Raw genomic sequence first — 26946 nt, forward strand, 5'->3', positions numbered from 1 at the left:
GCTTAGATTGGTTTCTACTTGAGGGCAGTCTCATTTTGTGCTATACATCTCACTGCTTTCTTTCCTGGGACAGATACCATTCTGAGAACTTGTTCAGGGTTGGGTGAAGTAAAAGTCATACTGTATTACCTTAACAACCAGAATATATCGCTCAGGTGGATGGTTGCTGACTTCATTCTTCAGCCGCAGGACAGCCTTCACCAGCCCCATGACATCACTATACACGGGATCGTCTGTTCGATCAAGATTGGCTGTGGGAGCTGGCTGCAGAGACATCTGAAAAAGAGGTACACGGGTACTCTCCAACCAGCATTCCCCCAACCCAGAGGCATTCCTCTTCCTTATTACTCATCATTCTTGTTAATCCCCCTTTTTACTTTATTACCATGTAATGTAGACTTTTGGATTTTGGAGGGCTTTCAAAGTGACATAAAACAACAATTAGAAATGCAATAGAACATCTACCAGAATAAAGTCTGCATTTCATTTCTAACTGATATCTAATGTCCATACTATTAAGCATATTCAATACCATCTATCAGGATTTTAATTTTTTCCCTTTACATGTACAGATTTTTAAAGATTCTATTGGACTTTTACCGATTCTGAGATTCCTCCAAGCATGCTAGTATCACTTCCTCTGGTAGCCTGTTTTTGCACCAGTTTTTTTTTTGTCAGGGTTCACTAGGCTGGGGTGGGCACTTTGCAAGAATTTTTGGCATAAAGAAAGAGTCCTTCCCCCCCTCCTTCTATTTTTGTATAATTTTTTATTTATTTCCAAGATTAAAATACAGATTTAAGAAAAAAAATTACAATATAAAAACAGAAACAAATAAAAAAGTGTGTAAAACAAACTATCAAGCATGCGCCCAAAATATGTGTAGGAGAGAGAGCTCATGCTCAAAGCTTAGAAGGAGTTGTGTTCTCTGAAAGGGTAGCAGCAAGTGCTATGAATGCTCTCCTAGCCTGTGTATGTAGCCTGGAACTGGCAGCAAAGCTACACAGAGATAGACACCACACACAAAACAAACACAGGGAAAGCAAGGGCAGTGACCATGTTGAATTTCTCATTGGATAGGTCAGCCTTACCAGGTAAACCAGAAAGGAAACACAACCAGGAAAACCAATTCTACTTTATTGTAAAGTTATAGTAACAGAATCTTTTAAGTCTGAGAGCAAAACTTCTCCCACCATCACCTTTACAGCCTTAAAAACTAGGAAGGGTCCCTCCTAAGCCTCTTGCTTTGTGGGCTATGCGGTCTCTTATCTGGCTGTCCTCTAAGCAGCATCTCTTCATCCCATCTCCCAAGCTCTTTCTCACATACCATTACATCGTGCATGTCAGCATTACAAGGAAAGGAGCTTTAGAGCATCCATGCATGGTGCAAGGCTCCTCTCTGAAATCTTTGTGTCTCTCTTATGTTTGGTCCCTCAGTGTTACCATGTTTCCTCGAAAATAAGACCCGGTCTTATATTATTTTGCTTTCAAAAGAGGCAGTAGGTCTTATTTTTGGGGGATGTTTTATTTTTTTCCTGATACTTGCCTTGCGGCGGCGGCACCAATAGCCCAGTCCAGCAGGAGCTTGTGTGGCTGCTGGCACACTTCTGTGTCCGCTCACGGCAGGAGGTCATGTGGCCCGCCACACCCTGCCGCCGCCATGAGGCGAGGCAGGTGGGGGAGAGGGTGGAGCTGCCCCAAATGCCCCAAAGGCATCCAAACACTTTTCACCCAGAGGGAGGCTGGAAGCTTCGTCTGCTTGCAAATGATGCTTAGAAACCGGGTGAATCGGTCCATCTCCAAGCACCCCATTCACAAGCAGACGAAGCTTCCAGTCTCCCTCTGGGCGAAAAGTGCATGGCGTGTCCGGATCGCCTGCCTCCCCCTGCCTCTGCCTCCGCGCTCGGACTTACCTGCGCTGTGCTAAGGGGCAAGCAGGCTAGGGGTGCTGCTGGACTCTGTTGGCCACCATGCACTTGCCGCCGTTTGTGCTGGCCATGTTCACCCCCTCGGGCTTATTTTTGGGGTAGAGCATATATTAGGCCCACCCCAAAAAATCAGGCTAGGGCTTATTTTTGGGGTAGGGCTTATATTAGGCCCACCTCAAAAAATCAGGCTAGGGCTTATTTTTGGGGTGGGTTTTATTTTCAGGGAAACACAGTATATTAATAGAAAAACAAGGCTAGGACGGTAAATGTAATGGGCTGTGAATAATCTTGAGAGAGGAGGAAGAACTATAGCCTGGACAATGTCTAATAGTTGAAATCTAAACCAGTAATCCATTTTGAGAAAGCATTTCAAAATTAACTTCCCTAGTTCTCTAGAATGTAAAGGCAGGGTATAGGAGATGACCAGGCTGAACTGTGAGGGAGGAGTCAAATGCGTCATCAGCCATGAGTACTTTTGCACTCACAAGAGATCTAAGTCCAGCCCACCTTGAATTCCTTTGACTCTTATCTACCGCCAAATTGCTTGGCCCATTAGTAATTCAGATTCTTGTAGCAAGCTTAAGCTTGCAATAAATTTTCATACTCATTTGAACCGCCTGGATTTCCTGATCACCCTAGGACTTGACATAAGGAGGGGGAAAGCACTTTCCAACTTGCAAATCTACCTTTGAGGTAGTCCAGACTATAAATACTAAGTATGAGGATAGATCAATTAATGCATTTGGAAACTCACACCAGATCTCTTGCATGAACTGCTTGATTTCTGGCTTCAGATTAAGAAGAAATAGATAGTAAAAATAAGCACCAATTATGTACCTGTGGTCCAAACCTGGGTGGCTTTTTGGGTGGTCCTGTAAACTCAGCTAAGCCATCAATAAAGAGAAACAAAAGAAATTATTATTATTATTATCAATAACATTGTGAGGATCATAATATCATTGTAGCAGCAGCTATGAAGTGTTGAAAGATTTCTTTAAAAAGAAAACATCCTCCTGTTTTTAATTAACCAATTAATAGATTATATACACACATATATTATACTTTGCAGCCCATAGAGCAGACATGTCAAACACTATGCCTGGGGGCCGGATGTGGCCCATGAAGTGGTTTCATGTGGAGCCATCCTGGAAACAGTGAGGGAATGGCCCCCGCTGCCTTGGCCCTGGCCCAGGCCATCCGGGAGCCAATGTACAATTTTGTGGTGGCCATCTATGCTGAAACACATTCAGTCTTAGTTCCACAAGGCTATCTGGAAACAGAGAGGAACCAGGAGAATCTTGAGCAGCAGCCTTGAGGAAGTGGGGCTGGGCTTGGTGCCGCAGGTGCTCAAGGGCCACATCCAGCCTGGCCCTTGAGCACCTGCTGCCCAGAGGCCCTTTGACCTCTGCTGCCCAGGGCTCCGGGCAGCCCGCACCACCAACCCCCCCCCCCCCGCATGGCCTGAGAGGAACAGTGAGGCTCCTCCAGTGGACCATGCCTTGGCACTTGCCCCGGTCCCACCCCCTTCTGCCAGAGACCTTCAGATCTGTCCCACTCCTGCCCAGGCCCCCACAGGCCCCCTTAACGCGAATGACGTAGAGCTGGCCATGCCCACCCAGTAGGCCACACCCACTCCATCCACGCCCACCCAGTAGGCCGCACCCACCCTGGCCACACTCTCCCGGCCCCCTGAGGGCAACCACAATGCTGATGCGGCCCTCAATGAAATTGAGTTTGACACCCTTGCCATAGAGCAATATTTTTCAAACTTGGCAACTAAGATGAGCAGGCTTCAACTCTCAGAATTCCCTAGCTGATATTCCCATATCTTAAACTTGTCAAATTTGAAAACCACTGGCATAAGGGGTAAACATCCCTCACTGTACAGAAGGAGAGGCAAAATACACAGAATCAATGGAAAATAGATAAAAAGAATAGATAACACTAGTTTATGAAGAACAGTCAGCCTGGGAGAGATACTCACTGTAGCTTGTCTCCTTCTCTGGCAGTTTCTGAAAAGAATAAAACAAAATAAAATTAATAAACCCTTTCATGCCTGCAGCACAATGCTACACAAAGGCTTCATAAGGAAGCTCCAGCTTTCCAAGGATTGAAATTCTAGTCCACCAAGCAGAGGAGTTATTTGGAAGTTTGACGCATTAGAGACAGATCACTTCTAGACAGCTGTCTGGAACCCTCTTTTATATGGTATGGAACACATTTTTTGCATCAGTAAAAAGAGCTTTCCTTTTCCTCCATTGGAGGATAAAGCAACGGGCCCATAAACCATTGAGAAGTTGATGTTGGAGAGAAGGAAGGAAGAAAAGTCAAGCAAAGCCCCACAGTTCCCACTTGTCAGAAGTCAAGCAAAGCTCCACAGCTCCCAAAACAGCAGTATAACAATGCTTCAGTAAACAAGTACCATTGTATTGCAACCCTCAAAAGAACTGGGAAGTTCTAGGAACTACAGCAGTGTTTCTCAACCCTGGCAATCTTTAAGATGCATGGACTTCAGTATCCCAAACCCGTACCAACTGGGGAATTCTGGGAGTTGAAGTCCAGGCACTTTTAAGTTGCCAAGGTTGAGAAACACCGAATAACCGCAAAGGGTGGTTTGGCAGTAAATATGGAGGGATAAAGGAGAGTCCATTACATGTAACAAGTCTTAGGTGAGATTGTGAACTGCCAATCTGGAAGAAAATTCTAGTATTAGGAACAATAATGAAAGAAAACGGTATTTAAAAATAAAGTAAATACAGGTAGTCCTTGACTTAACAATAACAATAGTAATAGCACTTATATACCGCTTCACAGTGCTTTACAGCCCTCTCTAAGTGGTTTAGGCAGTCAGCATATTGTCCCCAACAATCTGGATCCTCATTCTACCAACCTTGGAAGGATGGAAAGCTGAGTCAACCTTGAGCTGGTGAGAACTGAACTGCCTAACTGCTGGCAGTCAGTAGTTAGCAGAAGTACTATTGCATTCTAACCACTGCGCCACCATGGCTCTTCCCCTTTTTGTCCTTTTTGTCACAATTATTAAGCGCATCACTGCAGTAGTTAACTGAATCATTGACTTTGCTTGCCAGAAGCTATCATATGGCCTTAGAAAAGTGCAACTGTATTAAATACATGCCAGTTGCCAGGCATACAAATTTTGATCACATAACTATAGGGAGGCTGCAACAGTCATAAATGTGAAAACTGGTCATTCACTTTTATCAGTGCTGTTCAACTTCAACAGTCACTAAACGAATGTTTGTAAGTGGAGGTTTACTTATATATATATATATTTCCATTCTAGGTTTACTCTCAGTGTATGAGATTTGTTTCTCTACCCATTTGGGTGCAAGGTGAGCAAATTAGCCCTATATATAGTGTTGTATGCAGTTATACAGAGGTGCATCCCTCAAAAAGCATTTTATGACCCTAGGTCAACACTTTTTTAACTGTAAAATTTTTAAATTGCAATGCTGAAAAAGTTCATAATTACATCTCATTATGAAATGGATTGGCTTGTATTTGGATGTACTAATAAACAAGTGGCTTATTTCACAAAAGTGTTAGTTCAGGACTTGTGCACGAACTTGTCTGAACTATAGCTTATATAATTGACAGGGGGAACTTAAAGTAAGTTTGAAGGACAGTTGAAAACAGTGCCAAATTGGGACAAAAGCCATTGGTTCTTAAAAGGAGCTGGTTGAAAATCTGATTCTAAAACCTAATTCTCCAGAAAGTTTACAGAAAAAAAATATCTGACTCCATATTGATCTGGGAAGATTGCTCAAGGCATGATGTTACTTTTTTTTATTTGTGAGCTGGCAGAAAAGTATGCCAACATAAATAACGTTCCCCTCACCTCCAATTTCCTATTATGTTTTTGAAAATTATGGCCAGCAAGAAGAAGCTGAAGAAGCTTTTGCTGAGGAAGTTTCTTGAATGAGAAATGAAACATCTTCAAGGAAAAAAACAAAGACCAGTTGCCTTTTGAAAAAGCACTTTTGGAACAACCGTGACCTGGATTTCTGAGAACCTCTATAGACACATGGCCAGCAAATGGTGCTGTCCTTACTGTTCTAATGTGGAACAAGTTAAGGACAGCAGTTGGTAGATTTCCCTGTTTAATTCAGTTAATTAATTTAGAGGCTGCCCAGCTCCAAATACCTCTGGGTGGCTTACACTTTAAAAGCAAGAAATAATAAAAATTGAGAAGCAGATCATGGGCGTCATGAAGAGAAAACCATACAGAACAATATTTGTGTCCCATTTAAAACAACTTAGTTTTGTACTTTCAGTCATAACTTTGCTACCTTACACTGTACATCAATTTGCAAGTTATTTTTACAAGCTGGCACAAAGTGCACAATTTCACAAACATTTATCCTAATAACCACAGTTCGGCATAAAAGCAAGTCTAATATTATTGAATATATTAATGGTTTATTTATATATGTTCAGACCTGCATCCTTATATTAATTATTTATAAATTTCCAGACCTGCATACTTCTCACCAATAGTGAAAAAAGTAAGACCTGTGAAAAAGTGCACTTTTTTATTTTATTTAGGTGCTCATAGTTTTGGAAAATACACTTTTAAATAGGGGAAATGCAGAGAAGGAGACCCTGCTGCTGAATCAAAATAATAAACATCCTTTGGCTGTTTTGTGTGAAAAGAATTTGGATATTTTGTTGCATTTTATACCCATGATAATTTGATTTAGTGGCTGGCTAATTTCTATGACTGTTTTTCAGACTTTATCTGGTTTTGAAATTCTCAGCAGAAGAAATAAACGCTACGAAAGAGTGTAGAGAGCAGAGGTTGGGCCCTGATGCCAGAAAAAATGGCCCTTTGAGTAAACTTACTGGGCGGGAAGAATTGCTCTTCACAGAAGCCATGGGGTCCTGTGATAGAGAAGAGGGGCAAAATCAATAATAATAATAATAATAATAATAATAATAATAATAATAATAATAATAATAATAATAATAATAATAAAAAAAAAAACAAGTATTTTGAGAGATGTACTGAATGAAGAAATAACTTGCCATTCAAGGTGAAACCTGGAGCACCTAAAGCTGCAAAACCCAGCTTTCAACCCAAGAGAACCCATTTAAAGAAATGCTAAATCTCAGTCGGAATAGAAGAAAAACCAAGCTTTGCTATTTGGAACCCCTAGGAGGCTGATCTACAAAAAGGAAGAAAATGTCTCTTAAGTAGTTCCACACTAGCTATTTTAAGCTTCTCCATATGGGTCCTACAGCTGGTTTTTCAGCATTGTATAACTCTCCCACCCAATCTCCTTTGGTTTCTGCCAGAAACAACAAAAGGACTGTGTTATGTGAAACAACCTTCCCTGAATTTAGTAAGATTGTTTAGCTGGAAGGTAACAAATCTTATTTTCCCAATGGTTCTGGTTCTGCCTCTTTCACTCACTGACCAAAGCTTTTTCTTCCTGCCGAAGCCACTGATAGTCTTCCACCATCTGCTTCTGCTGTTTATCCAGGAGCTGACGCATTTTAGCTCGTTCCATCTCCCACAGTTTCTGGGCTTCTTCCCGGCTACTGGGCCTAAGGAAATCCTCCTCCTTAGAAAAGAAGGAAAAGAATGGAAAATGAGAGGCCTTTTTCCTGAGATAGCACTTCCAGATCTCTGCTTGGTTACCAGTCCTACAAATTACCTTAGGGATTGGGACACAAGTGAGCCAGAAGTTAAAGCGATGAGATATGATTTTGATATGAATTTCAGGGAGGGGTCAGCTGAAAGATCATTCAGGCTACCATATATGGGCTGCAAAAATGTTGATGACCACTACATGGTAGATACAGATTTTTCTGTATCTTTTTGCTGCTATCTAGTGGTTATCAACATTTTTGCAGCTCACACAGAGAGAAGCCTAACAATATCTCACTGCAGAGGTTTGGGCCCTCAGAGGGACGAGGGACAACTTACAGTTTTAGATAGCCATTGTTGAAGGGGTAGGAAGAATTTGCTGAGTAGCTTTTACAGGGACCATAATGTGGGAAAGATTAAGATTGATCTGACTTTCAGAGTTTAAGAAAAAAGGGAGAATTGGGGGAATTTAAAGGATACATTGAAAGTTTAATTAGTCTAAAATCCAAATAAATTCTGGAATCATACCAAAACAAAAATGGAGTACAACCTTTTATGAGCATTCTGTAGCACTTTCCTTTTGGCAAAATAAGTAGCAAAGCCAATTGGCTTCAACAGTACTTCAATAAATAATTCCAATGTACTTCAAATATGTTTGTCAGCGGAAATTGCTAACAGTAAAGCAGATTAAAAGTGTCTGTCATTCCATTTGCAGAGGAAGGATGTTCCAACGTGCAGCTCTGGATCTATTTAATTGCCGAACCATTTCGTCCAACAAAGAAATCTAAAATGCACTGAGGACAATTCCTCAAATGATATTTGTTCCTATGTTTGGTCGTATCACTTTTCTTGTTATGGGCACACCCCCACTTTTTGTTTACTTCGTAAATGAAACCTGGGGTGAAGGGTGTTGGATTTCTTGAATTTTTTCTAAGAGCCACAGCTCAGAAGTAAGTGAAGGAATAGAAGTGAAAAAAGAAAAAAAGGTTGTACTTGGTTAACATGAATTTACACATCAGGATGCTTCTTTATTTAATATGTTTTTATTATTTTTGTTTCCTGAACAAAAGAACATCTTGGCTATATAAGATTTATTATTATATGGGTCAACATTACAGGCAAAGAACTAGCAATTTCAAGCACAACCATTCCTCCCCCCCCTCCATGTCAACCCTATAAGGCAATAGAACCTTCTAGAACCTTTCTCAGTAGATAGGACTGTAATGAAAGCAGGCTAGCAGGGCTAATGAATAAAAAAGACATGTAAGCGAATTAGGCAAGAACATTTGCATAAGCAGTAAAAAGAGTAGCACAAAGGACAACAATAGCTATAAAACAAACCAAGATAAAGTCCTCCTTCCAGAGCATAGCTTCTCACATACATCTGTTAATTTGTTGCCTGTACCTCTTAAATGATATAGGCCTGCTTTCAATTGTATATAACAAGCCCACAAAGGCTTATGTTCTATCTAGTTCATCTCACCCACCTTCATTATTGGAGTTTTTTTTATATTCTGGCCATTTGTTGCTAGAGAACCTCAGCCATACCTTGGGTGAATGAATGGTATCACCTAGCAATATGCATGAAAATGGAGCCAACTAGTCTCCTGGACTCATAACTAGTCATCCTTTATGGAATGAGTCAGGTTGCTTGTTGTCTAGCAACATATATTAGGAACTTGGGGAAAGACTGAAACTTTTGTCAATGTGACAAAGGAAACAGGGCAGTTACTTCAGAATGTTTCATAGCGTTCTCTGTTTAAGAGCGAGGTTTTGTAGTTTTTTATTTAACTGGAGAAAAGCATCATAATGAGAAAGTCTGTTCTTAGGCTTCCACATCTATCTGTACTTGAATGTTTGAATGCTAGAAGAAAGCCTAGATGCATCTTATTTATGTACTGATTGCATGGATATATTCTGCCTTTTTTCAAGAGGGCTCACATAGGAGAGGATCTCCCAAACAATGGCTCTATGAAGCATACTGGGCTGAGAAGAATTCATCAGAGAAATCTCTAGTAAAATAGGACTTAAACTTGTGTTGCCCTGCCCAAACCCAACACTTAGCCTCTACACTATACTGGTACCCAATGCATCTGACAACTTTCATATGACATCTGGGAGTTTGACAATTGACAACCCATCAACAGTGAATGGAGATTCATTCTACTGAAGTTGAGCATATGAAAACTCAAGCTGTGTTTTTGTCATCTTAGTCACAAAATTCAGTTCATAACCCAATCTCAGGATCAATTATTATTTTTTAAATTCAGGAATGGATATGTGCATCTATATCTGTGGTTACATGTTGGTGTAGAGTTGTGCATGTTAAAATAATTCAACTGAAAGACAGGTTGTCAGGTCTTAGAGCTTCAGAACGTGATCCTCAGGGATTAAGTGTGAAAAATAGAGTGCTTAAGGGATTAGAGTCCAGGGTCTGAAGCTGAACAATACTTAGGGCCATTCCACATTAGCACCTAAGTATGGCATAAAAATATCCTGGCAACCTCTTTTTTTCTTCTATATCCTCATGATATTGGCTTGATCTCACTTTCAATCCATAAAGGCAACTTAAAGCTCCCATTAGCTTTCCTGGTATTAATGGTTTTCCCCTATTAAGCAGCTTATTAGTGATGGTGGTAGAATAGTTGTGTGGTGAACTTGGGGAGAGGTACAGATGGCTAAATCCATCTATCTAATCATCTGCCAAAACTCATTGCCTCCCACCATATTGAGATGAAGGATAGTGCATGTTTTCATTTTGGCTAGTGATGTGTGTGGAAAGGGAAGTCAGGGGAATGCATCAGTCTCTCTTGTCAACATGCTCTATGCACTGTAAGTAACAGCAATATCATTTGCCACAAGTGTGCCTGTAGTAGGCAAAGGACCACAAATGGGAGAAGGAATTTTCATACCCACTGTAGCTTTCTGCCAGCTTAAGGGCTGGTGGATAGTACTTTATTTCAGTCATGAGAAAAAGCTCTGAATCACCCTATGGTGGAACCTGATGAACAGGGGAGGAAAGCTAATAACAAAATCTATCAGGAAGCCAAGCAACATATTGATTTTCTTCCTTGGGCACTGCTTTTCATTTTGAAAGCGAAGTGTGAAATATTTCATGTAAGTAGCCTTAACATGATTCGTTCCAAAAATAAAATAATCAGCAAGTGATCCCTCCCCTCTGTTTAGATTAGCCTCCTGGTCAACAGGAGACAGTTTTAACAGTTTCCCCTGAAGGCAGTATCAAGTCAGATTGGAATGGTGGAGGATGGGTTCCATTTTTTAATGATTTATTTATTATTATTGTTGTATTGCTGTTGTTGAAGAATGTTGTTATTATACATTTTATTAATTGTTCTGGGCAGCTTTGGGAGAAGAGCAGTCTCAATGGAAATATCCTCATAGAAACAAATGTTCTCATTGGAGCTGTAGGTGTGCCAATTAAGCCATAAAACATTTCATCTAATTTGGACTTGAGATTTAATTTTTGAGAGTATGTGTGGTGACTTGGGGTAAAACTTGAATTCAAGTAATTTGACCTGTCTTCAGAAAATGAGAGCACCCAGCATGTCATTAACACTGTACTGTAATCTTAACTTACAATAATTCTGTAAAGTATATCAGTTAGAAGGGGAGCCCAAGGCTAAGAGGCAGAGGACCAAGGAAAGCCTTTTTGAAGTTGGGTGGTCTTCAGAAAGGTAATATATAAATAAATCAGGTTTGTGTGAGATTCTAAAGTGACACCTTGCCTTCTCCCATTGAACCATGATCCATGCACTTCTGGGTGGTCATTAAGGTATTGGTCAGAATGGTAAGACCCATCTCCCGGAGCGGCAAGTCCATCTTCAGCTACAGAAATTCACTTAGGGCCAGTCAGTTACTCTCAGTCCTACCTACTTCACAATATTGTTGCTGTGAGGAAAAATAAAAGGGGGGCTGCTACCCATATAACTTTAAGCTTCTGAGTGAAAGACAGGATATAAATCAAATAAATAGGATAATTGGGAGATATCTTCCCATTTCATCAATAAAAACCCCATCTTTTTTCTTATTTCAGTTCCTTTTCATTACTGTGCTGACATTCCTCATCAATTTTATCAGGTTGAAAATTACTAACTTGAAGCAAACTCTCTTGAAAATTCATTGAAGGAAATATAAAACATATAGTATATGGGAGATTGCAACTCTCTAGTCTGACAACAACCTACCAAGGTCAGCCAAGGCTTCTCTCTGTCTCTGTCTCTCTCTGTCTCTGTCTCTCTGTGTCTGTCTGTCTGTCTCTCTCTCTCTGTCTCTCTCTCTCATTCATTGACACACCCTCTCACTCACTCACTCACACCAATGTAGCCTTGAAGGAGCCATCTTGCATTTGTCTTCAGGCTGATTCTGAGGCCAGCTGGCCAGCCTTGTCTTACCCTCATGCTGTGGCGCTTGAAGACATTGTGTCTGTTGAGTGGTGGGGTATGCAGAGAGTTGACAGGTGATGGGTACTCGATGGGGCTGGTGAGCGTTGGTGAGCTGGCACACAGACCCTCGGGCACCTGGGAAGGTGGAAGGAAAAGGCAGCGGGCACAAAACAATAGACACAGCATAAGCAGTAGGCACACAAACTGAGCAGAGAAAGCACTACAGAAAAATTTAGATAAGACATTGTTCCATATTTAAGTGAGTAATAGTAGATATTTTTTTTGCCAGAGAAGCTTTTTAAGTTTTTCAAAGCAGATTATAGAACCCATATTAAGAAGCACCAGAAATTATCCTGATCAGGTCTGGTGCCTTTATTTTACTTCAGAAAAGGAAAGTCACCTTAATTTTAATTTGCCATCAGTTCCTCTCAATTGTGAAAGTCTCTTTTAAAATTTCACATATATTGACATTTTAAATGTTTAAAACTGAGATTCCCAGGTACGGGGTAGTGCATTTTGTCAATTCCCTTGAAAAATATGTGTCATCCTTTTATAGGGAAATAAAACATCAAAAGATCAGCAAAGAATACCAGCAGGTTTAAGGATGTCCATGTTTGAAATCTCTTCACAAAAAAAGAAAAAAAATCCATGGGCAAAACTAATAGACCAAATTATATAAGGTAAAGGTAAAGTTTCCCCTGTCCAGTTGTGTCCGACTTTAGGGGGTGATGCTCATATCCGTTTCCTAGCCGAGAGAGTCAGTGTTGTCCAAAGACACTTCCACTGTTACCTTACCACAGAAGTGGTACCTATTTATCTACTTGCATTTGCATGCTTTCAAATAGAAACACACAGATAAATAAATGGCCGGGGCGGGGTGGGAAAGCTAATGAAGATCAAACATGCTCAGTCATTACGGAAACGGAAATGGGGATATGAATGCAATAAATTATCTTTAAAATTAGCATAACTAGCCCATAAGGCGCAATGCAGGACAAGAATAATACAATAATACAACATTTTGATTAGATTTTTACAAGTGCACCTTGAGCAAAGTGATATATTTGCAGAAATGGAAGCACTCCGTTCAAAAGTAAATGTCAGATATACAAGCCAAATGTAATACAATAAAGTGGTGAGATCAGTCAATGTGGTGAACTTTTAAATTAAACTAAAACTGAGATGTAATTGCAGGTGAAGATTTTGAAAGTTTATATGCAAATCCTGAAGGATCATATTGATTACTTGGTTTAGAAATGCAGAGAGTTACAAGACCATGCTTTTATTTTGAAATGATGCTCTCACGCTGGAAGGTCAAAAATGGTTAAGATGGTGGCTATGACCATGTGATTAAAGCCCTATCCCTTTTGATAAACATGCATCACACACATAAAAAGGGGCCTAACTCTAACCCTGGCCTGCCCCATTATCAGAGTTTTATTGAGGGTCTACAGATAATTATCTTTCTTATATGCTTTTCCTCCTCTACTTGCACTTCACCAAAACTTTTAAGCAAACAGGGCAGAATAAATGAATGGTGTTTCTCAATTGGAAGTTGTAGGGAATCCCATCCATCTGGAATCACCTCTAGAGGAAAGCATGAAGCAGCTGCTGCATGTCCAGCAGGGAATGGGATGGGGGAAGGAAAGTGGTGCTTATCAACAACTCAGAAGAAATGAATTAACATAAGCCAAGAAAAAGCCAACTGCAAAAGAGATACTTCAGTTCTGAAAGCGTGAATAGAAGAAAACTAGCATGTGGAAACCTCTCGGATCTTACCTGGAATTGCAGTTTGGGGGCCAGTAAATTGGTCTGAGGAGGTGGTTTGTACTTTGGTCTGCTGGGCTAAGAGGAATAAGAAAAACAACTACATAGCAAGGTTGGTAACAGTGGAGGATAGAGTCCCATATCTGGAAATAATTCCTATATTTACTTCTTTTAGTGTCTCACCTCAACTTTTTAAACAGCAAATCTATGGACACGAAATTAGTGTATATTTATAAATATGCACAAATATACGCTCCATGCACACTGCAGAAAAGTACGTGTAACATTTAATACAAACATTTCCATCAAATCCATGAACCAAAAATGACCACTCACAATACTAATATTAAGTATGTATTAATCTCTTAATGAAAACCAGCTTGTGCAGTGGTTAAGTTCCAGGCTAGAAACCAGGAGTTTATGAGTTCTAGTCCTGCCTTAGGCACAAAGCCATTTGGGTGACCTTAGCTGGTCACATTCTTCCTAACCCTAAGAAGAAGGAAAGGGCAAACCACTTCCAAAAATCTTGCCAAGAAAACTACAGGGACTTGTCCAGGCAGTTGCCAGGAGTAAGACTAAATCTGAAAGTTTTTGTAAAAAAAATATCCTTTTTAAAACAGGCGTGTTGAATTAGGAAATTAATGTGTTAGTTATGTCAATCACATAATTTCATTACAATGGCCACCCCAGACAGTCAAAGACAAAGGGAGAGGAAATAAAAGAAATGGAGTTAGGTTTTATTCCTGTAGAAATTTTAACTGTTTTCTATGGTCATTGAGAAATGTTTTTCATCATAGTGCAGCTCATATATATATTTCCGATCCCTCTGTTGCAGTAGACTGAAGCATTAACATTGAATATCGACTTTTTACTTTTTCATAATAGTATAAACTAGCCATTTCTATAACAACAAATCAATCTAATCAGTAAAGCCCCAAATCACTTTTTTTCCACCTCAAGCACAAAATTTAGAAGCGGTCTCCATGTAGAAATGAAAGTACGTATATTCTTTTCTTTAATCAAAAGAGTCAATTTAGCTATCTCTGCCAACTCCATCAGCTTCTGTAGTCATTTGTCCATAGTGGGAATCTCTCATAATTTCTCAAATATACTTTCTGATGAAATTTATGTTGTTTATAAAGTATTGAATCCAGAACTATTAGCTTTCATTCCTAAATATTTGTAATGTCCAAATGTTTCTTTCCTCTTGTTTTATTACCATCAAAATATTTGAGAGAATAATAACAAGTGGACAGTGACTTTTTGACTGTCAGAACCAGTGCTTTTTTTTTTTAAAAAAAAAGCAGCCTTCCATCCATCACACATATGTCTAAATTAGGGTCCTTTAATTGTCTTCTATCTTCCAACCAAATGTAGTCAGTAATTATGAATTTTTCACAATTTTTACTGGATGACACAGAAAAATGTACCTTGTACTCATGTGTTTCGTTTTGCCTTTCCAATTATTCTGCTTTATATAGCAACAGCGAAAACATTTTAAAAATATTGCCTGGCAGGACAGATCATGACGATCAGAAGCTAAAAATAAAATTATTCAGAACTCAAGAGTTGGTGGTGGAATAATAACTGATGTAATTGGAGGTTATATTCTCTGCAAATGTTAATATTGAATTGGGGGCATTTTAAGAACAATGGATTTTTATTCATTTTGTATTGAACTGATTGTGGCTGAGAATCAACAAAAAAGCCTGAAGATCAGCTGAGGAAAGGCCTGTTTTGATGGCAAACCAGCAAAATCTCCTCACCTTTGGAGGGGGCTCTTGGAAAGAGGTAGGCTCCATAATTTTTGGGGGGCGACGGCGATTATTCTTCTCTTGTTCCCGTGCAATCTCCTTCTCCATCTGGTAAATGTCACTGAAATTCAGAAGTGGAAGGGAAAGAGAAGAGCACTATTTAGCTTATCCATGAGCTCCATCTGCTGCCTATATAGCGCTCTGTAGGGATTTTCATTCTGCAGTTCGTAAATATTTTACAAGACTGTACCATCTAGCCATTTAGGCAAAGGGCATAGAGCACCTTTTTTTGTCTATCGACCATGTTAACTGGGACAGATGGGATACTGAATCCAATACAATTGTCCTCCTGCTCCATGTCGCTGCAGCATTTAAGGTTCAGTGAATTGAAATATCAGAAATGTTTGGAATACTGTCTGATTGGAGTTTTTGTTATTGTGTGAACGGCTTTGGATATGAAACTGATTGACAAATGAAACCAGAATAAATTTTGCACAATAAGAAAAATTCTGAAGATTTGTTTATGTAACCTATTCAGGTTGCAGAATATTATTTTTTCTCGTGCAATTTTTTTGGAAGACAAGGCTGGGAGTGACTTTCTATCACTTACCTTAAACTACAGACCAACTCTTTGAACTTGGGCCTGTCATTGGGGTCATAATCCCAACAGCGTGTCATCAGAGCATACAGGATTGGTGGACAGGCATCCGGCTTGGGGAGACGGTCTCCTTTCTCCAGCACTCCAATGACATCTTTGTTCTCCAACCAGAAGAAAGGCTGTTTGCCATAGCTAAGGATCTCCCACATGCAAACAGCTGTGGACAGAAGGAGAGGTCTCAGAAACTCCATTGTATACATTAATTGCTGCTTGGGATAGACTTGCAGTGTCTGCTGACAGAGCCCATCTTTCGACCACCCAAGTTACAGGGCGGACCTGGATGTTTAAACAGGGTCACTTATTTCTAAAGAACTTTGGGAAAAGTGACATAGCTTAGAGAAGTGGCATATTAAACAATTTCTTGTTGGCATACAGGTACAGATAAGTTCTTCATCTGAAGAATGTAGACGTGGCTGTTCCTATCCAAACTTCTACTCACCAAACATCCAAACGTCACTGGCAGAGGTGAAACGGCGAAAGTTGATTGACTCTGGAGCCATCCATTTGATGGGTAGGCGAGTCACTGATGCTGAGTTGTAGGAAGAAGAAATCAGAGTGAAACATATTAACTTTACAGCTTGGTATATTTTCTTCGTTTTGTGAACCATAAAGAATTTCCAGACAGGCAAAGCATTCTGTCTTATAGCACAAGTTTAAATGAAATTGGAATACATCCGAATTATCTTTGTGGAGTTTTTGGTGCTCTCTGAGCTTGATTGTTTTTTCACAGCAGTTTCCTTACCCAATCAGGTAACATCATCAGTGCCCTAAATTGTCTTTATCCCTTTCTGTTCATATTGAAGTTTACAGCATCCCAAGCATGGGCACATCTATATTTTTTAAATATAAAACTTACAGAAATTAGCCAGTGTTCACTGTTGCTGCCTTCAAGCTAGTTAATGGCTGAATGTCCTTTGTACCCAACCCGAAGTCCTGCCATTGTGCATATGATTTAATAGATGAAAAGATTTCTCTGAAACTACAAAACTCCCTGCATTTCCTAGAACTCCCCCATCTCAGTGGATCTACATAAGTCGTACTTCATACAGTAAAATCAAGAATTGGTCATTTAAACCACCAAGCACAACCCCCTATTTTCTGCAGGAAGCTGTATGAAATCCTTTCTGACAGATGGCTGTCAGATGGATCCTTTTCTTGAGAGGATTCATAGGAAGATCAGTTGCAGAATATTAATGAATATCCCAGGTTAACTAAGATAGCAGTAAACTGTTATACGGTAGCCCTCTTGAATGTCTGGCAACTCGCCACAGCAAACTCACTGCGACCAACTTGCCATGGGACATTTTGCCATGGCCAACTTGCCAGGGGCCAACTCGCGGTGAGACAAGAGTTACACTAATATCGAAGAAATGGTGGAACAGAATCATTAGAGAAAGGATGCCAAAAGAGGGACAAAATTAAATGTGGATGATAAAAATTAAAATAATTTTTTAACTATTTTAAATAATTAAATTGATTTGCTGAATTTCCTGTGGCAAGTTGTCCCATTTCAGCTGGGGCAAACAGCAAGCTATGATGTGTTGCACTATGCCTGCATTACAGAAATTACTCTGAGTTGTGGATAGGGGTCTACAACAACTGTTGCCACAGCCAACTCGACACGGCCAACTTGCCACAGCCAACTTGCTGTGGCCAACTCACCATGGGACATTTCACCACGGCCAACTCCTCATGGGACAACTTGCTGTGGGACAGGAGTTACACTAGTATCGAACAAATAATGCAATAGAATCATTAAAGAAAGGATGCCAAAGGAGGGACAAAATAAAATGTGAATGATGTGACTTCCACATCCAAATGTATAAATATATAAAACTTCCATCTTCCAATTCAGATGCTGTATTTTATCTTATCAACAGGCCATGGATGTGTGCCTTTGGGGATTATTTCCAACCCTGCTTTCTCCCATATCTGGAAATGCTGAGGACTGAACCTAAAACATACTTCATGAAAGTTATATTCCAATGCAAGAGCCATTACGCCCAAGCTTTTTACTGCTTCCCTTTATGTGTACTGCCAGTGAATTGTGAAGATGAGAAGATGCATTCACAGAAAAAGACCAGAAGCAGGAATTCTTCAGTTCCAAACATTTGTTATTCCCAGTTTCTGTGTCAGAGAGTGGGCTTTCAACTACTCAATAGTCATTGTTGGGCTATCCAGCTTCTCCCACTCGCATGCAAATTGGTTCAGATACATATAGATTTTTTTCTCTCTGAGTGGTATCTAAGAGTGAACAAGACTTTGACAGGGAAGTTTAACTGAGTAGAGAGAAGAAACAAAAGAGAGGAGGAGGAAGAAGAGGAAAGGTGGGAGGGAAACAGACTCTGCCTTATTCCCTTTTTCAAGATTGCTGTTGTTTCTTGAATAATGCTGCTGCCTGCACATTGTGTGTGAATGGCCCATTGCTTGCTGTTGATCTAGCTGAGGTAGCTTCTGGGAATATATAAAGAAGCTAGCTCCCAAGAGCTCAATGACTGAATGAATAGGGACAGGAACAAGAGTTTGACAGAGAAGGCCAAGTGGGAGACTCTTATTTTGTTTGACACTTTTGTCATCAGAGGAATATAGAAGTGGGGAAAAATTGCTCCCATGATTTAATAGGAATGTGCCAAATTTGTTTTTCACCTTGAGGACAACAGGAATTATATATACTATGAGCGCAAGCTCATTGCTCTTTTGGAAAAGGTGAAATGGGTAGAAGCAAAGAAATCTCCGCTTTCCAGCTTAATAAGAAGGATGGAGAATTTTTTTGTATTGGTTATAAGACCCACTTACAGAAGGACAACTTACTTGTCCTCTAAAGGGGGAAGCAATGGGCCATGGTGTTTGGAGACTCTTTTTTGAGAGGGTTAGGAAGATTTCAAAAATAAGTACTGAAAATATATGAGAAAAGAAATTGGAGAGGACAGCTTAAGAAACTTGTAGACACTTTCAATTGCGTAAGAATGAAAGGGATCCATATATGAAATGGAACATGGACATAATCACCAATAAGGTGTACTGCAGAAAGAAAGTTATAAAAAGTAAAATGCAAAAAGAACTTAGATTTTTCAAGGATACCTGAAACAACAAATCAGGCATTAATAAAAGGAAGAAAATTTAGCTGGCTCCTTTAAGTCAGGATTCAGACTGTGCCATATTATTGAGACAGCATTGGTGAATGACCTTTGGAGAGCTCAAGATGGGGATAGGGTATCCATTCAGCCCTTTCTGTGGCTTTTGATACCATAAACCATGGTATCTTGCTGGACTGGTTCAGGGAATTGGGTGATACTGTTTTGTATACTCTCCTCTTTTCTCCATGATTGCTCCAGTTAATGATGTTGGGCAAGGAGATGCCCATCCCTAGGTCCCTGTTGTGTGGGGTGCCTCAGGTCTTAGGTCTCTCCCCCCTTCTATTTAACATATATATGAAGCTGTTGAGAGACATCATCCAGCAGCAGGGGGTTTGGTGTCATCAATATGGAATAGCTTTCCAATTAGGATGTGAGGGACCCTTTAAATTTAACTTTCTAGAGGACCAGGAAGACCTGGCTTTTCTCCCATGGACTGGGCTAGAATGAGAGGTTGTTTGGTTTGGTGCCTTGGGGAAAGGCTATTTCTGTTTTTATCTATGGTTTTCTGAATTTTTATGAGCCACTTAGAATCATTAAATGAGATGTAAATAAACACAATTATTTATTTGTAAATAAATACAGAAGTAAATCCTGTAAATAAATACATAAATAAAAGGATAATAAAAGAAAGAGGTATAGATTGCATTACGAGAAGTGTCGTGATTAAAAGAAATCACTGCCCTTCTCTATTTTTGCATTGGTCTGATTGCACCCAATACAATTCTGGGCACCACATTTTAGGAAGGACTGGACAAATTGGAGCATGTCCAGAGGAGAGCAACCTGATTGATAAAAGATCAGGAAGCAAAAGCTTATGAGAAATGTTTGAATGGATGAATTTCCTAACTATAACAATGGAACAGACAGATTTAGATGAAGAACTTTCCTTCAATGGAGATGTATAAACCTCTGCTGAGGATACTATAGTAGCACTTTCCAATCTGAACAGACACTGTACTAGATCATTTCCAAGATTCCTTCCAATCCTTACATGGTTTGATTCTCTGATTTTCCATTTGTGTGAAAACACTCATGATGGCAAAAGCAAGGAATGCTGCGTACTTGTGACTGACATGCTCCACGGCACTCACTTGCTGGTCATGAAAATAATCCTTCATTAGTCCCAAAGTGCTTTTATTTAAAGGCAATGGACTTTCTGATTTTTTAAAAAAGACATATCACTTCTCATCCAAGAAGTTTCATTCCTTTAGAGGGGCCCTTTTCTTTCAGATGCAGATAGATAGCTGATTCTTCCTGATGTGTTGGTTCAGAACAGAATAACAGAGTTGGAAGGGACCTTGGAGGTCTTCTAGTCCAACCCCCTGCTCAAGCAGGAGACCCTATACCATTCCAGACAAATGGCTGTCCAGTCTCTTCTTGAAAACCTCCAGTGATGGAGTACCCACAACTTATGAAGGCAAGCCTTTCCACTGGTTGATTGTTCTCACTATTTCTCACAGGTTCTCCTGTGGACATTCTGGACACAGGATTGAAAGAGGAATTAAAGAGGCCATCTATGCTAAAATTGAACAGAGGAGGAGGGGTACAACACCACTTATCTCCTGTATACAATACAGCCCTTTCAGCAGTCCCAAGACAGTTCCACATTCATTTCTATTCTGATTCAGGTGACTCTGAGAACACAAATTAGCCCCTAGGTAGCTTCAACAACCCTTAGAATATTAATGACTAGCTAATTGCAGAGAGTATAAATTTCTTCCAATCTCCACCAATTACTTAAAACTGAAGAAGCTTCTTGGATGAAAAGCAAACTGTCTTAAAGAAAAATCAGAGAGTCCAGTTGCTTTTAAAATAAAAGCACCTTTGGGACAACAATGACCTGGATGAATGAGAGCCTCCATAGACAACCCTTCGTTAGTATTCCAAATATTCCCAAAAGATTGGAACTTCCTAGATGTAGGTAGAGGTGTAATTGCCTTACAGGATCAAAGCAATGGCCTATTTATAGATAACTGCACAATATTTGTGGAGACAAGGGTTATGTTTAGCCTTTCAATGGCAGGCCAGTAGCAATAAAGATATAAGGCTGGCATAGAAGAATCATTTATTTTAAATTTGGTATATTAATATAATTACCTTATCCATTTAACAATTTTCTACTTCATCTCATAAAAAATTAAATTTGCAGTAAATCTGGAGGGCCTCCAAAGACTTTTAAGATTGCCTGTTGTCCTGGACAACATTGTCTCTTCTGGCAGACAATAACACCTCAATATCCTAATCAAATGTTTATGATGGTCATAGACCAGCAGAAGAGATACTTCTATACATTTTTTCAGCTTAGCTACCTAAGATCTTGGCCAATGGAGATGTAGAGAAGAGACATTGAATTCTTCTATGTATTCTGCTGGGAGGCTAATGGTGCATGTACAATAAAAGCCAAATAAAAATATTTTTCTTAATGCATATAACATGACGTTTACCCTCAACATTTGGGTTTTTCCCAGCTCCTTTCCATACCTTTATAATACTCATCATCCTCAATGTATCTGGAAAGGCCAAAATCTCCTAGTTTGACACATTCAGGCGAAGCCACCAGCACATTACGGACTGCAATGTCCCTGCAGATAATAAAGTGAGCTAGTTATTCTCTTCTGGGAAGATTTGAATAGCTGCAGAGCAAAATATATGTGTTGCAGGAAATATGAACAAAAACGCAAGTGTCTGAACTTCTAAGTCAATGATTGATCTGGCCATATTTTCATTTTTTGCACCACGGTGTAACGTAGATCAATAAAAGTGGATAAGCTCTTAGTATTTCAGTATGTGGGCGCTCAATGATTATCTCATAACCAGGAGAACAGTGAAAAAACAGAAGGAATTAACAGCAAATGAACCTTCACTTGTCTCACCTGACTGCCATCACAGCTGCTGAAAATGGAGTGGGTTTATGTGTGTGAAGAATGATGCTTGGAGGTAACTACTATAGGGATCATAGTCCAACACTGGGCTAAAAACATGCCCCAAAATTATCACATTACAGTTTTACATCTATGAGAACTGGAACTCTTCCCTCCTCAAGCTCTTACAATGGTACCATGCTGTATATAGAGATACAGCAGTTAGGCCACTGGATATGAAGCAATGGGAAGTTGGCCTTTTCTTTCCAAGTAGCCACTGCATAACAGTATTGGTATGACTGGTATCCACGGCACAGCAATTTATATTCTACCAACTATTGAACATGATCCTATTGCTTCCCTCAATGGAGAAGATGAAGTCTCCTACCAATCGACTGCTCCTTGACGAATTTTGAAATTCACTTTTTGCATTTGCATTCTTCAATTATTATCTCCAATTGTTACAAAACAAACATTGTGAAAAGGTTGGATTGGGTGTCTTTCAGCACTGATTTGGCTATAATGTTACTTTATTAGGCTTCATAAAATGACTTTGAGCTGCCCGAGAACCTCAATTTTCAGCACTCTCTGGTGATGCCACATGAGGTTAACTTGAAGCTCTTTTGTAAAAGGTCAGAATATACTGCAATGTGTTATATTTTTCCTCCATTTGAAATATGCTTCTGCTCCATCTGGTACGTAGCATTCCATTCCAATTCCAATGGAGAACAATTAAGGAGCATCCCTTCCTCCAAAGACCAATTCTCAGGCATTCCATATGTTCCTTAAACATTTTCAACGCCAAAAGCCAACTTCCATGTCCTTGCACATTTTCAAGGGCTGAGAATCTCTTCTTGGTGATTGCAAAGAGTAATGATGGGCAACCTATGGCTTGTGAGCCACATGAGACTCCTGCACCTTATTTGCAGTGCTCAGAGTCCTCACAGAATGGATAAGAGTTTTTGAGACCTTTTTATGTTTTAAGAGTCTGGAATAAGACAAAGATGGCAAACCAGGTTTCTTAAACCTTCTAGGAACCTAAATTATTCATTGAATCCTTTGGCACACCTGATGAAACCAAGTAACTATACTATTTTTCTCAGTGTTTTTTTTTGGGGGGGGGGAGAGACTTGAAATGTGAAATGGGTACCTTAGGACTGCATTGTTTATACCGCCACTTCTGCTACTGAATTTCCCCCTCCAGAAAAAATTCCAGAATTACAGTGCCTACCGTCACCAATCCTTAGACACCACAGAAAAATAGTGGCCAAAGGTTGCCCAACCTGGACTAGAAGCTATCCATTTAGCCTTGGATGTAGCAAGTTGGTGCAAGAATAAATGCAGAGAAAATTCTTGGCTGAGTATGTATATATCTTTACATGCCACCTCTTATTTTACTTTAAAATAAAAAGCCCTTGTACCTGTGCACACAGTTGATAGCCTCCAGGTAAGCCATGGCTTTGCAAATTTGCAAGGTATAGAGGATAAGGGTCTGCACCTTCAGGCTGGCCTTGTTCTGCTCGAGATAGTGTCCCAGCTGCAGAGAGAAGATGAAAAAAACGGAATCTATTTCTAAAACTTTCTTTCCAAGGAAGCTCAGACTCAAGAGGTTCCTTCCATTTCCTTGCTTCTTTGCTTCCTTATCTTTTTTAGATTCAACTTCCTAACTCCCATTGCTTTGGGTACCATCAGCTCACCTCCCCATAAGGATAGAGTTCCATAACAATCCATGTTGGCTCCTCCTCTGTGATGCCAATCAGTTTCACAATGTGGGGGTGGTCCATCTTTTTCATGAGCACTGTAGGTACATTGGGGAGAAACTTAGTTAATCTTGACACATGGCCCATTTTTATTTTCAACCTTAATTTCAGAGATCCTCAGAGATCATACCTTATTCTTACAGATGTGCTAGCATCAGTTTTTCTCCACAGCATGACTAATGCTCTCCTCCCTTCTATCCAATTAAAAAATATTTTAAAATCCTTTGTTTCACATTAACAATCATTGCCAAGCTTCTACCCTTTCTTACTATTTGTTGAAGTTGAAGTAATCAATCAATTTAATTAATAGCATTTTTATGATGCCTGGCAATAGTATTATCTTATTTAGTTTGAAAAGCCTATTTTCACTGATTTAAAAGTCAAGAGTACTTGTCAGTTAAACATTTACTTGAAAATACAACTGTTCTACAGTGCTTCATTGATGTGATGGAATGTATAATGGACCCTAGGAAAGCAGAAGATGAAACATGACAATTACAAAAGGAAGCAAGCCCAGCAAAGCTTGGCAAGTTCAGGAAACAAGAACCACTAGATTTCTGGTAAGATCCTTATTACCATTGGGTGTTGTAACAGAATCTTGAAAGCCTGTCAAAGCAGTTGTCCAGCTCAACGTATACCTTGCATAATTAAGGAGTAACTCTGAGTCTCTTTCTCATGTCTTCCCCCTCCCCTGGACTCAGGAATCTTTTATATAACTGCTTTGTTTCTCTTGTAACTGTTGTGCTGCCTCCTCTCCTTTTTTTTTAACAAGCTGTAGAATTACAGGTTTGGTGCATACTGCTTGTTGCCTTGACAGGCAAGTGCATTAAAGATAAGATAAATCCATTCCTCACTCAAGACAGCATGGGGAAGAGAGCAAAATTTTTAAATATGGCAACTCTAAAAGCTCACACTGAGAAAAATTGAAGAAATTTCGAAGAGCTGCCTGTTCCCACAACTACTGCAACAGCACCATTCAGTCACTGCTGTTGTGGCACTGCACCAGATGTGGGAGGAAATGGCATTTTATTTCACATGTTCACAGAAAGAGAGAGTCTACCTACTTGCTTCACTCATGAACTTCTCCTTGTTCTCAGCAGTGCAATCTTTCTTGCATGTTTTCACAGCAACGCTAACCCGCTCCCCACTCTGAAAGAAGAGGGAGATCCCAATATTAAAAAGAGGAGGAAGGAGGAAGAGGAAGAGGAGGAGGAGGAGCTAGTCTGCATCTTTTGGGCAAAACACAAATTGCTGGAGTTCATGTATGTCAATCTTCCATAGAAACAAGTGACACTTTTGGCTTTTCAAAACTGTAGCAATAGCACTGAGGCCAGGCCAAAGATCCAGAAACCAATGTCCAAAGGAAACCAACAGGCAGAATATCCCCATCCACCTTCAATTTTGTAATAATTTTAATGGTCCCACGTCACAACTAAATCATGTGCATGATATCACATGTAGTTTGGCACCATGGATAGGTTTCTCTCAGTCTTAAGGTTTTTCTAATGTGCAAATAACAAAACGGGCATATAAGATGTCTGTCTGTCTGTCTGTCTGTCTGTCTGTCTGTCTGTCTGTCTGTCTGTCTGTCTGTCTGTCTGTCTGTCTGTCTGTCTATATATCAACAAACACTGATCACACATTTTCCCTTGATTTCCTTATGCCACTTATGATACATGCTACACCTTACCATTCTAGTCTACAGACCAAAGGCAGTCTAGTAAACTGCTCTTTATACAAGCTGAACTAGAATTGTTGTGAAGCCAGCTGGACTTTGGCACATAAATGAAGTTTCAACCCAGCACATTTGATGCTTATCTGGCTAGGAAAGGCTAGGACAGAGTCTTATGTTCCAGACTCACCTCATTGGTGAAGACACCTTCATAGACTTCTCCGAAGAAACCTTCTCCCAGGATCCTGCCCAGAGAAACATCTTCTCGAGAAATCACGAACTGTTGGGCTGTGCAAGGAATAGAATGGTAAGGGATATCAACTTGTCAGTTGTGAACAACAACAACAACAACATCTAACTCCTCAATACCACACCATAATCTAGAAAGGAAGAAAGACTGCCATTTTGCAGGCTGGCCATGTTTTGATTCAACTATAATTACAGGCAGGAGAGTGACATTTTGCAGGGATTGTAACACATTCAGGTCTCACCTGTCCATAAAGGGCGGCGGTCTTCAACAAGTTCAGGACCTCAGCAGCAATTTGGGAATGGTAATACTGGCTACAATTTTTCATGATTGTTTTTAATAGTGTATAAGATACTAGCAGTGGCTCCCCCCCAATCATATTCAGATACAATATTCATCACAATGATATAGAATTCATCACCACTTGAAAAGACTTCCATCTCCCCTCCACCCAGGATTGGACTCAAATTTACCACTATGAATCTTTTGCCAATTTTCTAACCCTTTTGCCAACTTTCTAACCACACCATGCATAATTTCATAGACTTCAAATAAGCCCATCTCATTTGCCTACTTTCTAGACTAAAAACCTCCAAATGTCTCAACCATTCCTTACAGGGAAGCTGCTCCAGCCCCTTGATCATCTCGGCTGTCCATTTATGAACCTTCTGTAGCTCCACTGTATCCTTTTTGAGGTATGGCAGTCAGAAATGGACATAACATATCAGATGCATTCACACCAATGATTTACATAAGAGCATTACATTATTGGCATCTCTGTTTTCAGCAAAAATTTCCTTTTATCTCTCACATTCTGATGGTCTTTTTTTTTTTTACAGCAGATGTACAGTGTTCACACATTCATTACTCCAAGATTTCTCTCCTCACCAATCACTGCTATTCTGATGCAATTAGTCTATATAAGTAATTAGGATTTTGACATTAATGTGTGTTGGTTATACTTTATTTTTGTTTCCATTAATGGTAGCCAGAGGCAAAGTGTGATTCTCTTCTGGAATTACACAATATGGCTGACTTAGGGAGGGTAATTTCTGAAATGTTTAATTTAATTTAATTAAAATGGCCCTCGGCAGTCTTACTGGTGTTTGGTTTTTGTTCACATAACATGATAGCCCTAACCTTGACTCCA

At 39.8% G+C, this 26946-nt stretch overlaps 1 protein-coding gene across 1 annotated transcript in view; it reads right to left on the minus strand.

Annotated features, from left to right (window-relative positions):
* Nucleotides 1-26946, minus strand: part of PTK2B (protein tyrosine kinase 2 beta) — a 46595-nt gene that overhangs the window by 2899 nt on the left and 16750 nt on the right. The window contains exons 14-28 of the mRNA XM_015822647.1: nucleotides 25740-25837; nucleotides 24942-25026; nucleotides 23815-23915; nucleotides 23539-23654; nucleotides 21738-21838; nucleotides 16559-16648; nucleotides 16072-16276; nucleotides 15474-15582; nucleotides 13720-13785; nucleotides 11950-12075; nucleotides 7365-7511; nucleotides 6790-6828; nucleotides 3911-3938; nucleotides 2764-2810; nucleotides 130-276 (exon numbers count right to left, since the gene is read on the minus strand). Of these exons, the coding sequence (XP_015678133.1) occupies nucleotides 130-276; nucleotides 2764-2810; nucleotides 3911-3938; nucleotides 6790-6828; nucleotides 7365-7511; nucleotides 11950-12075; nucleotides 13720-13785; nucleotides 15474-15582; nucleotides 16072-16276; nucleotides 16559-16648; nucleotides 21738-21838; nucleotides 23539-23654; nucleotides 23815-23915; nucleotides 24942-25026; nucleotides 25740-25837 (1505 nt within the window). The remainder of the gene's footprint in view (nucleotides 1-129; nucleotides 277-2763; nucleotides 2811-3910; nucleotides 3939-6789; nucleotides 6829-7364; nucleotides 7512-11949; nucleotides 12076-13719; nucleotides 13786-15473; nucleotides 15583-16071; nucleotides 16277-16558; nucleotides 16649-21737; nucleotides 21839-23538; nucleotides 23655-23814; nucleotides 23916-24941; nucleotides 25027-25739; nucleotides 25838-26946) is intronic.

The sequence above is a fragment of the Protobothrops mucrosquamatus genome, unplaced genomic scaffold (assembly GCF_001527695.2).
Source record: "Protobothrops mucrosquamatus isolate PMUCROS unplaced genomic scaffold, P.Mucros_1.0 scaffold1633, whole genome shotgun sequence".
NCBI classification, from domain to species: Eukaryota; Metazoa; Chordata; class Lepidosauria; order Squamata; family Viperidae; genus Protobothrops; species Protobothrops mucrosquamatus.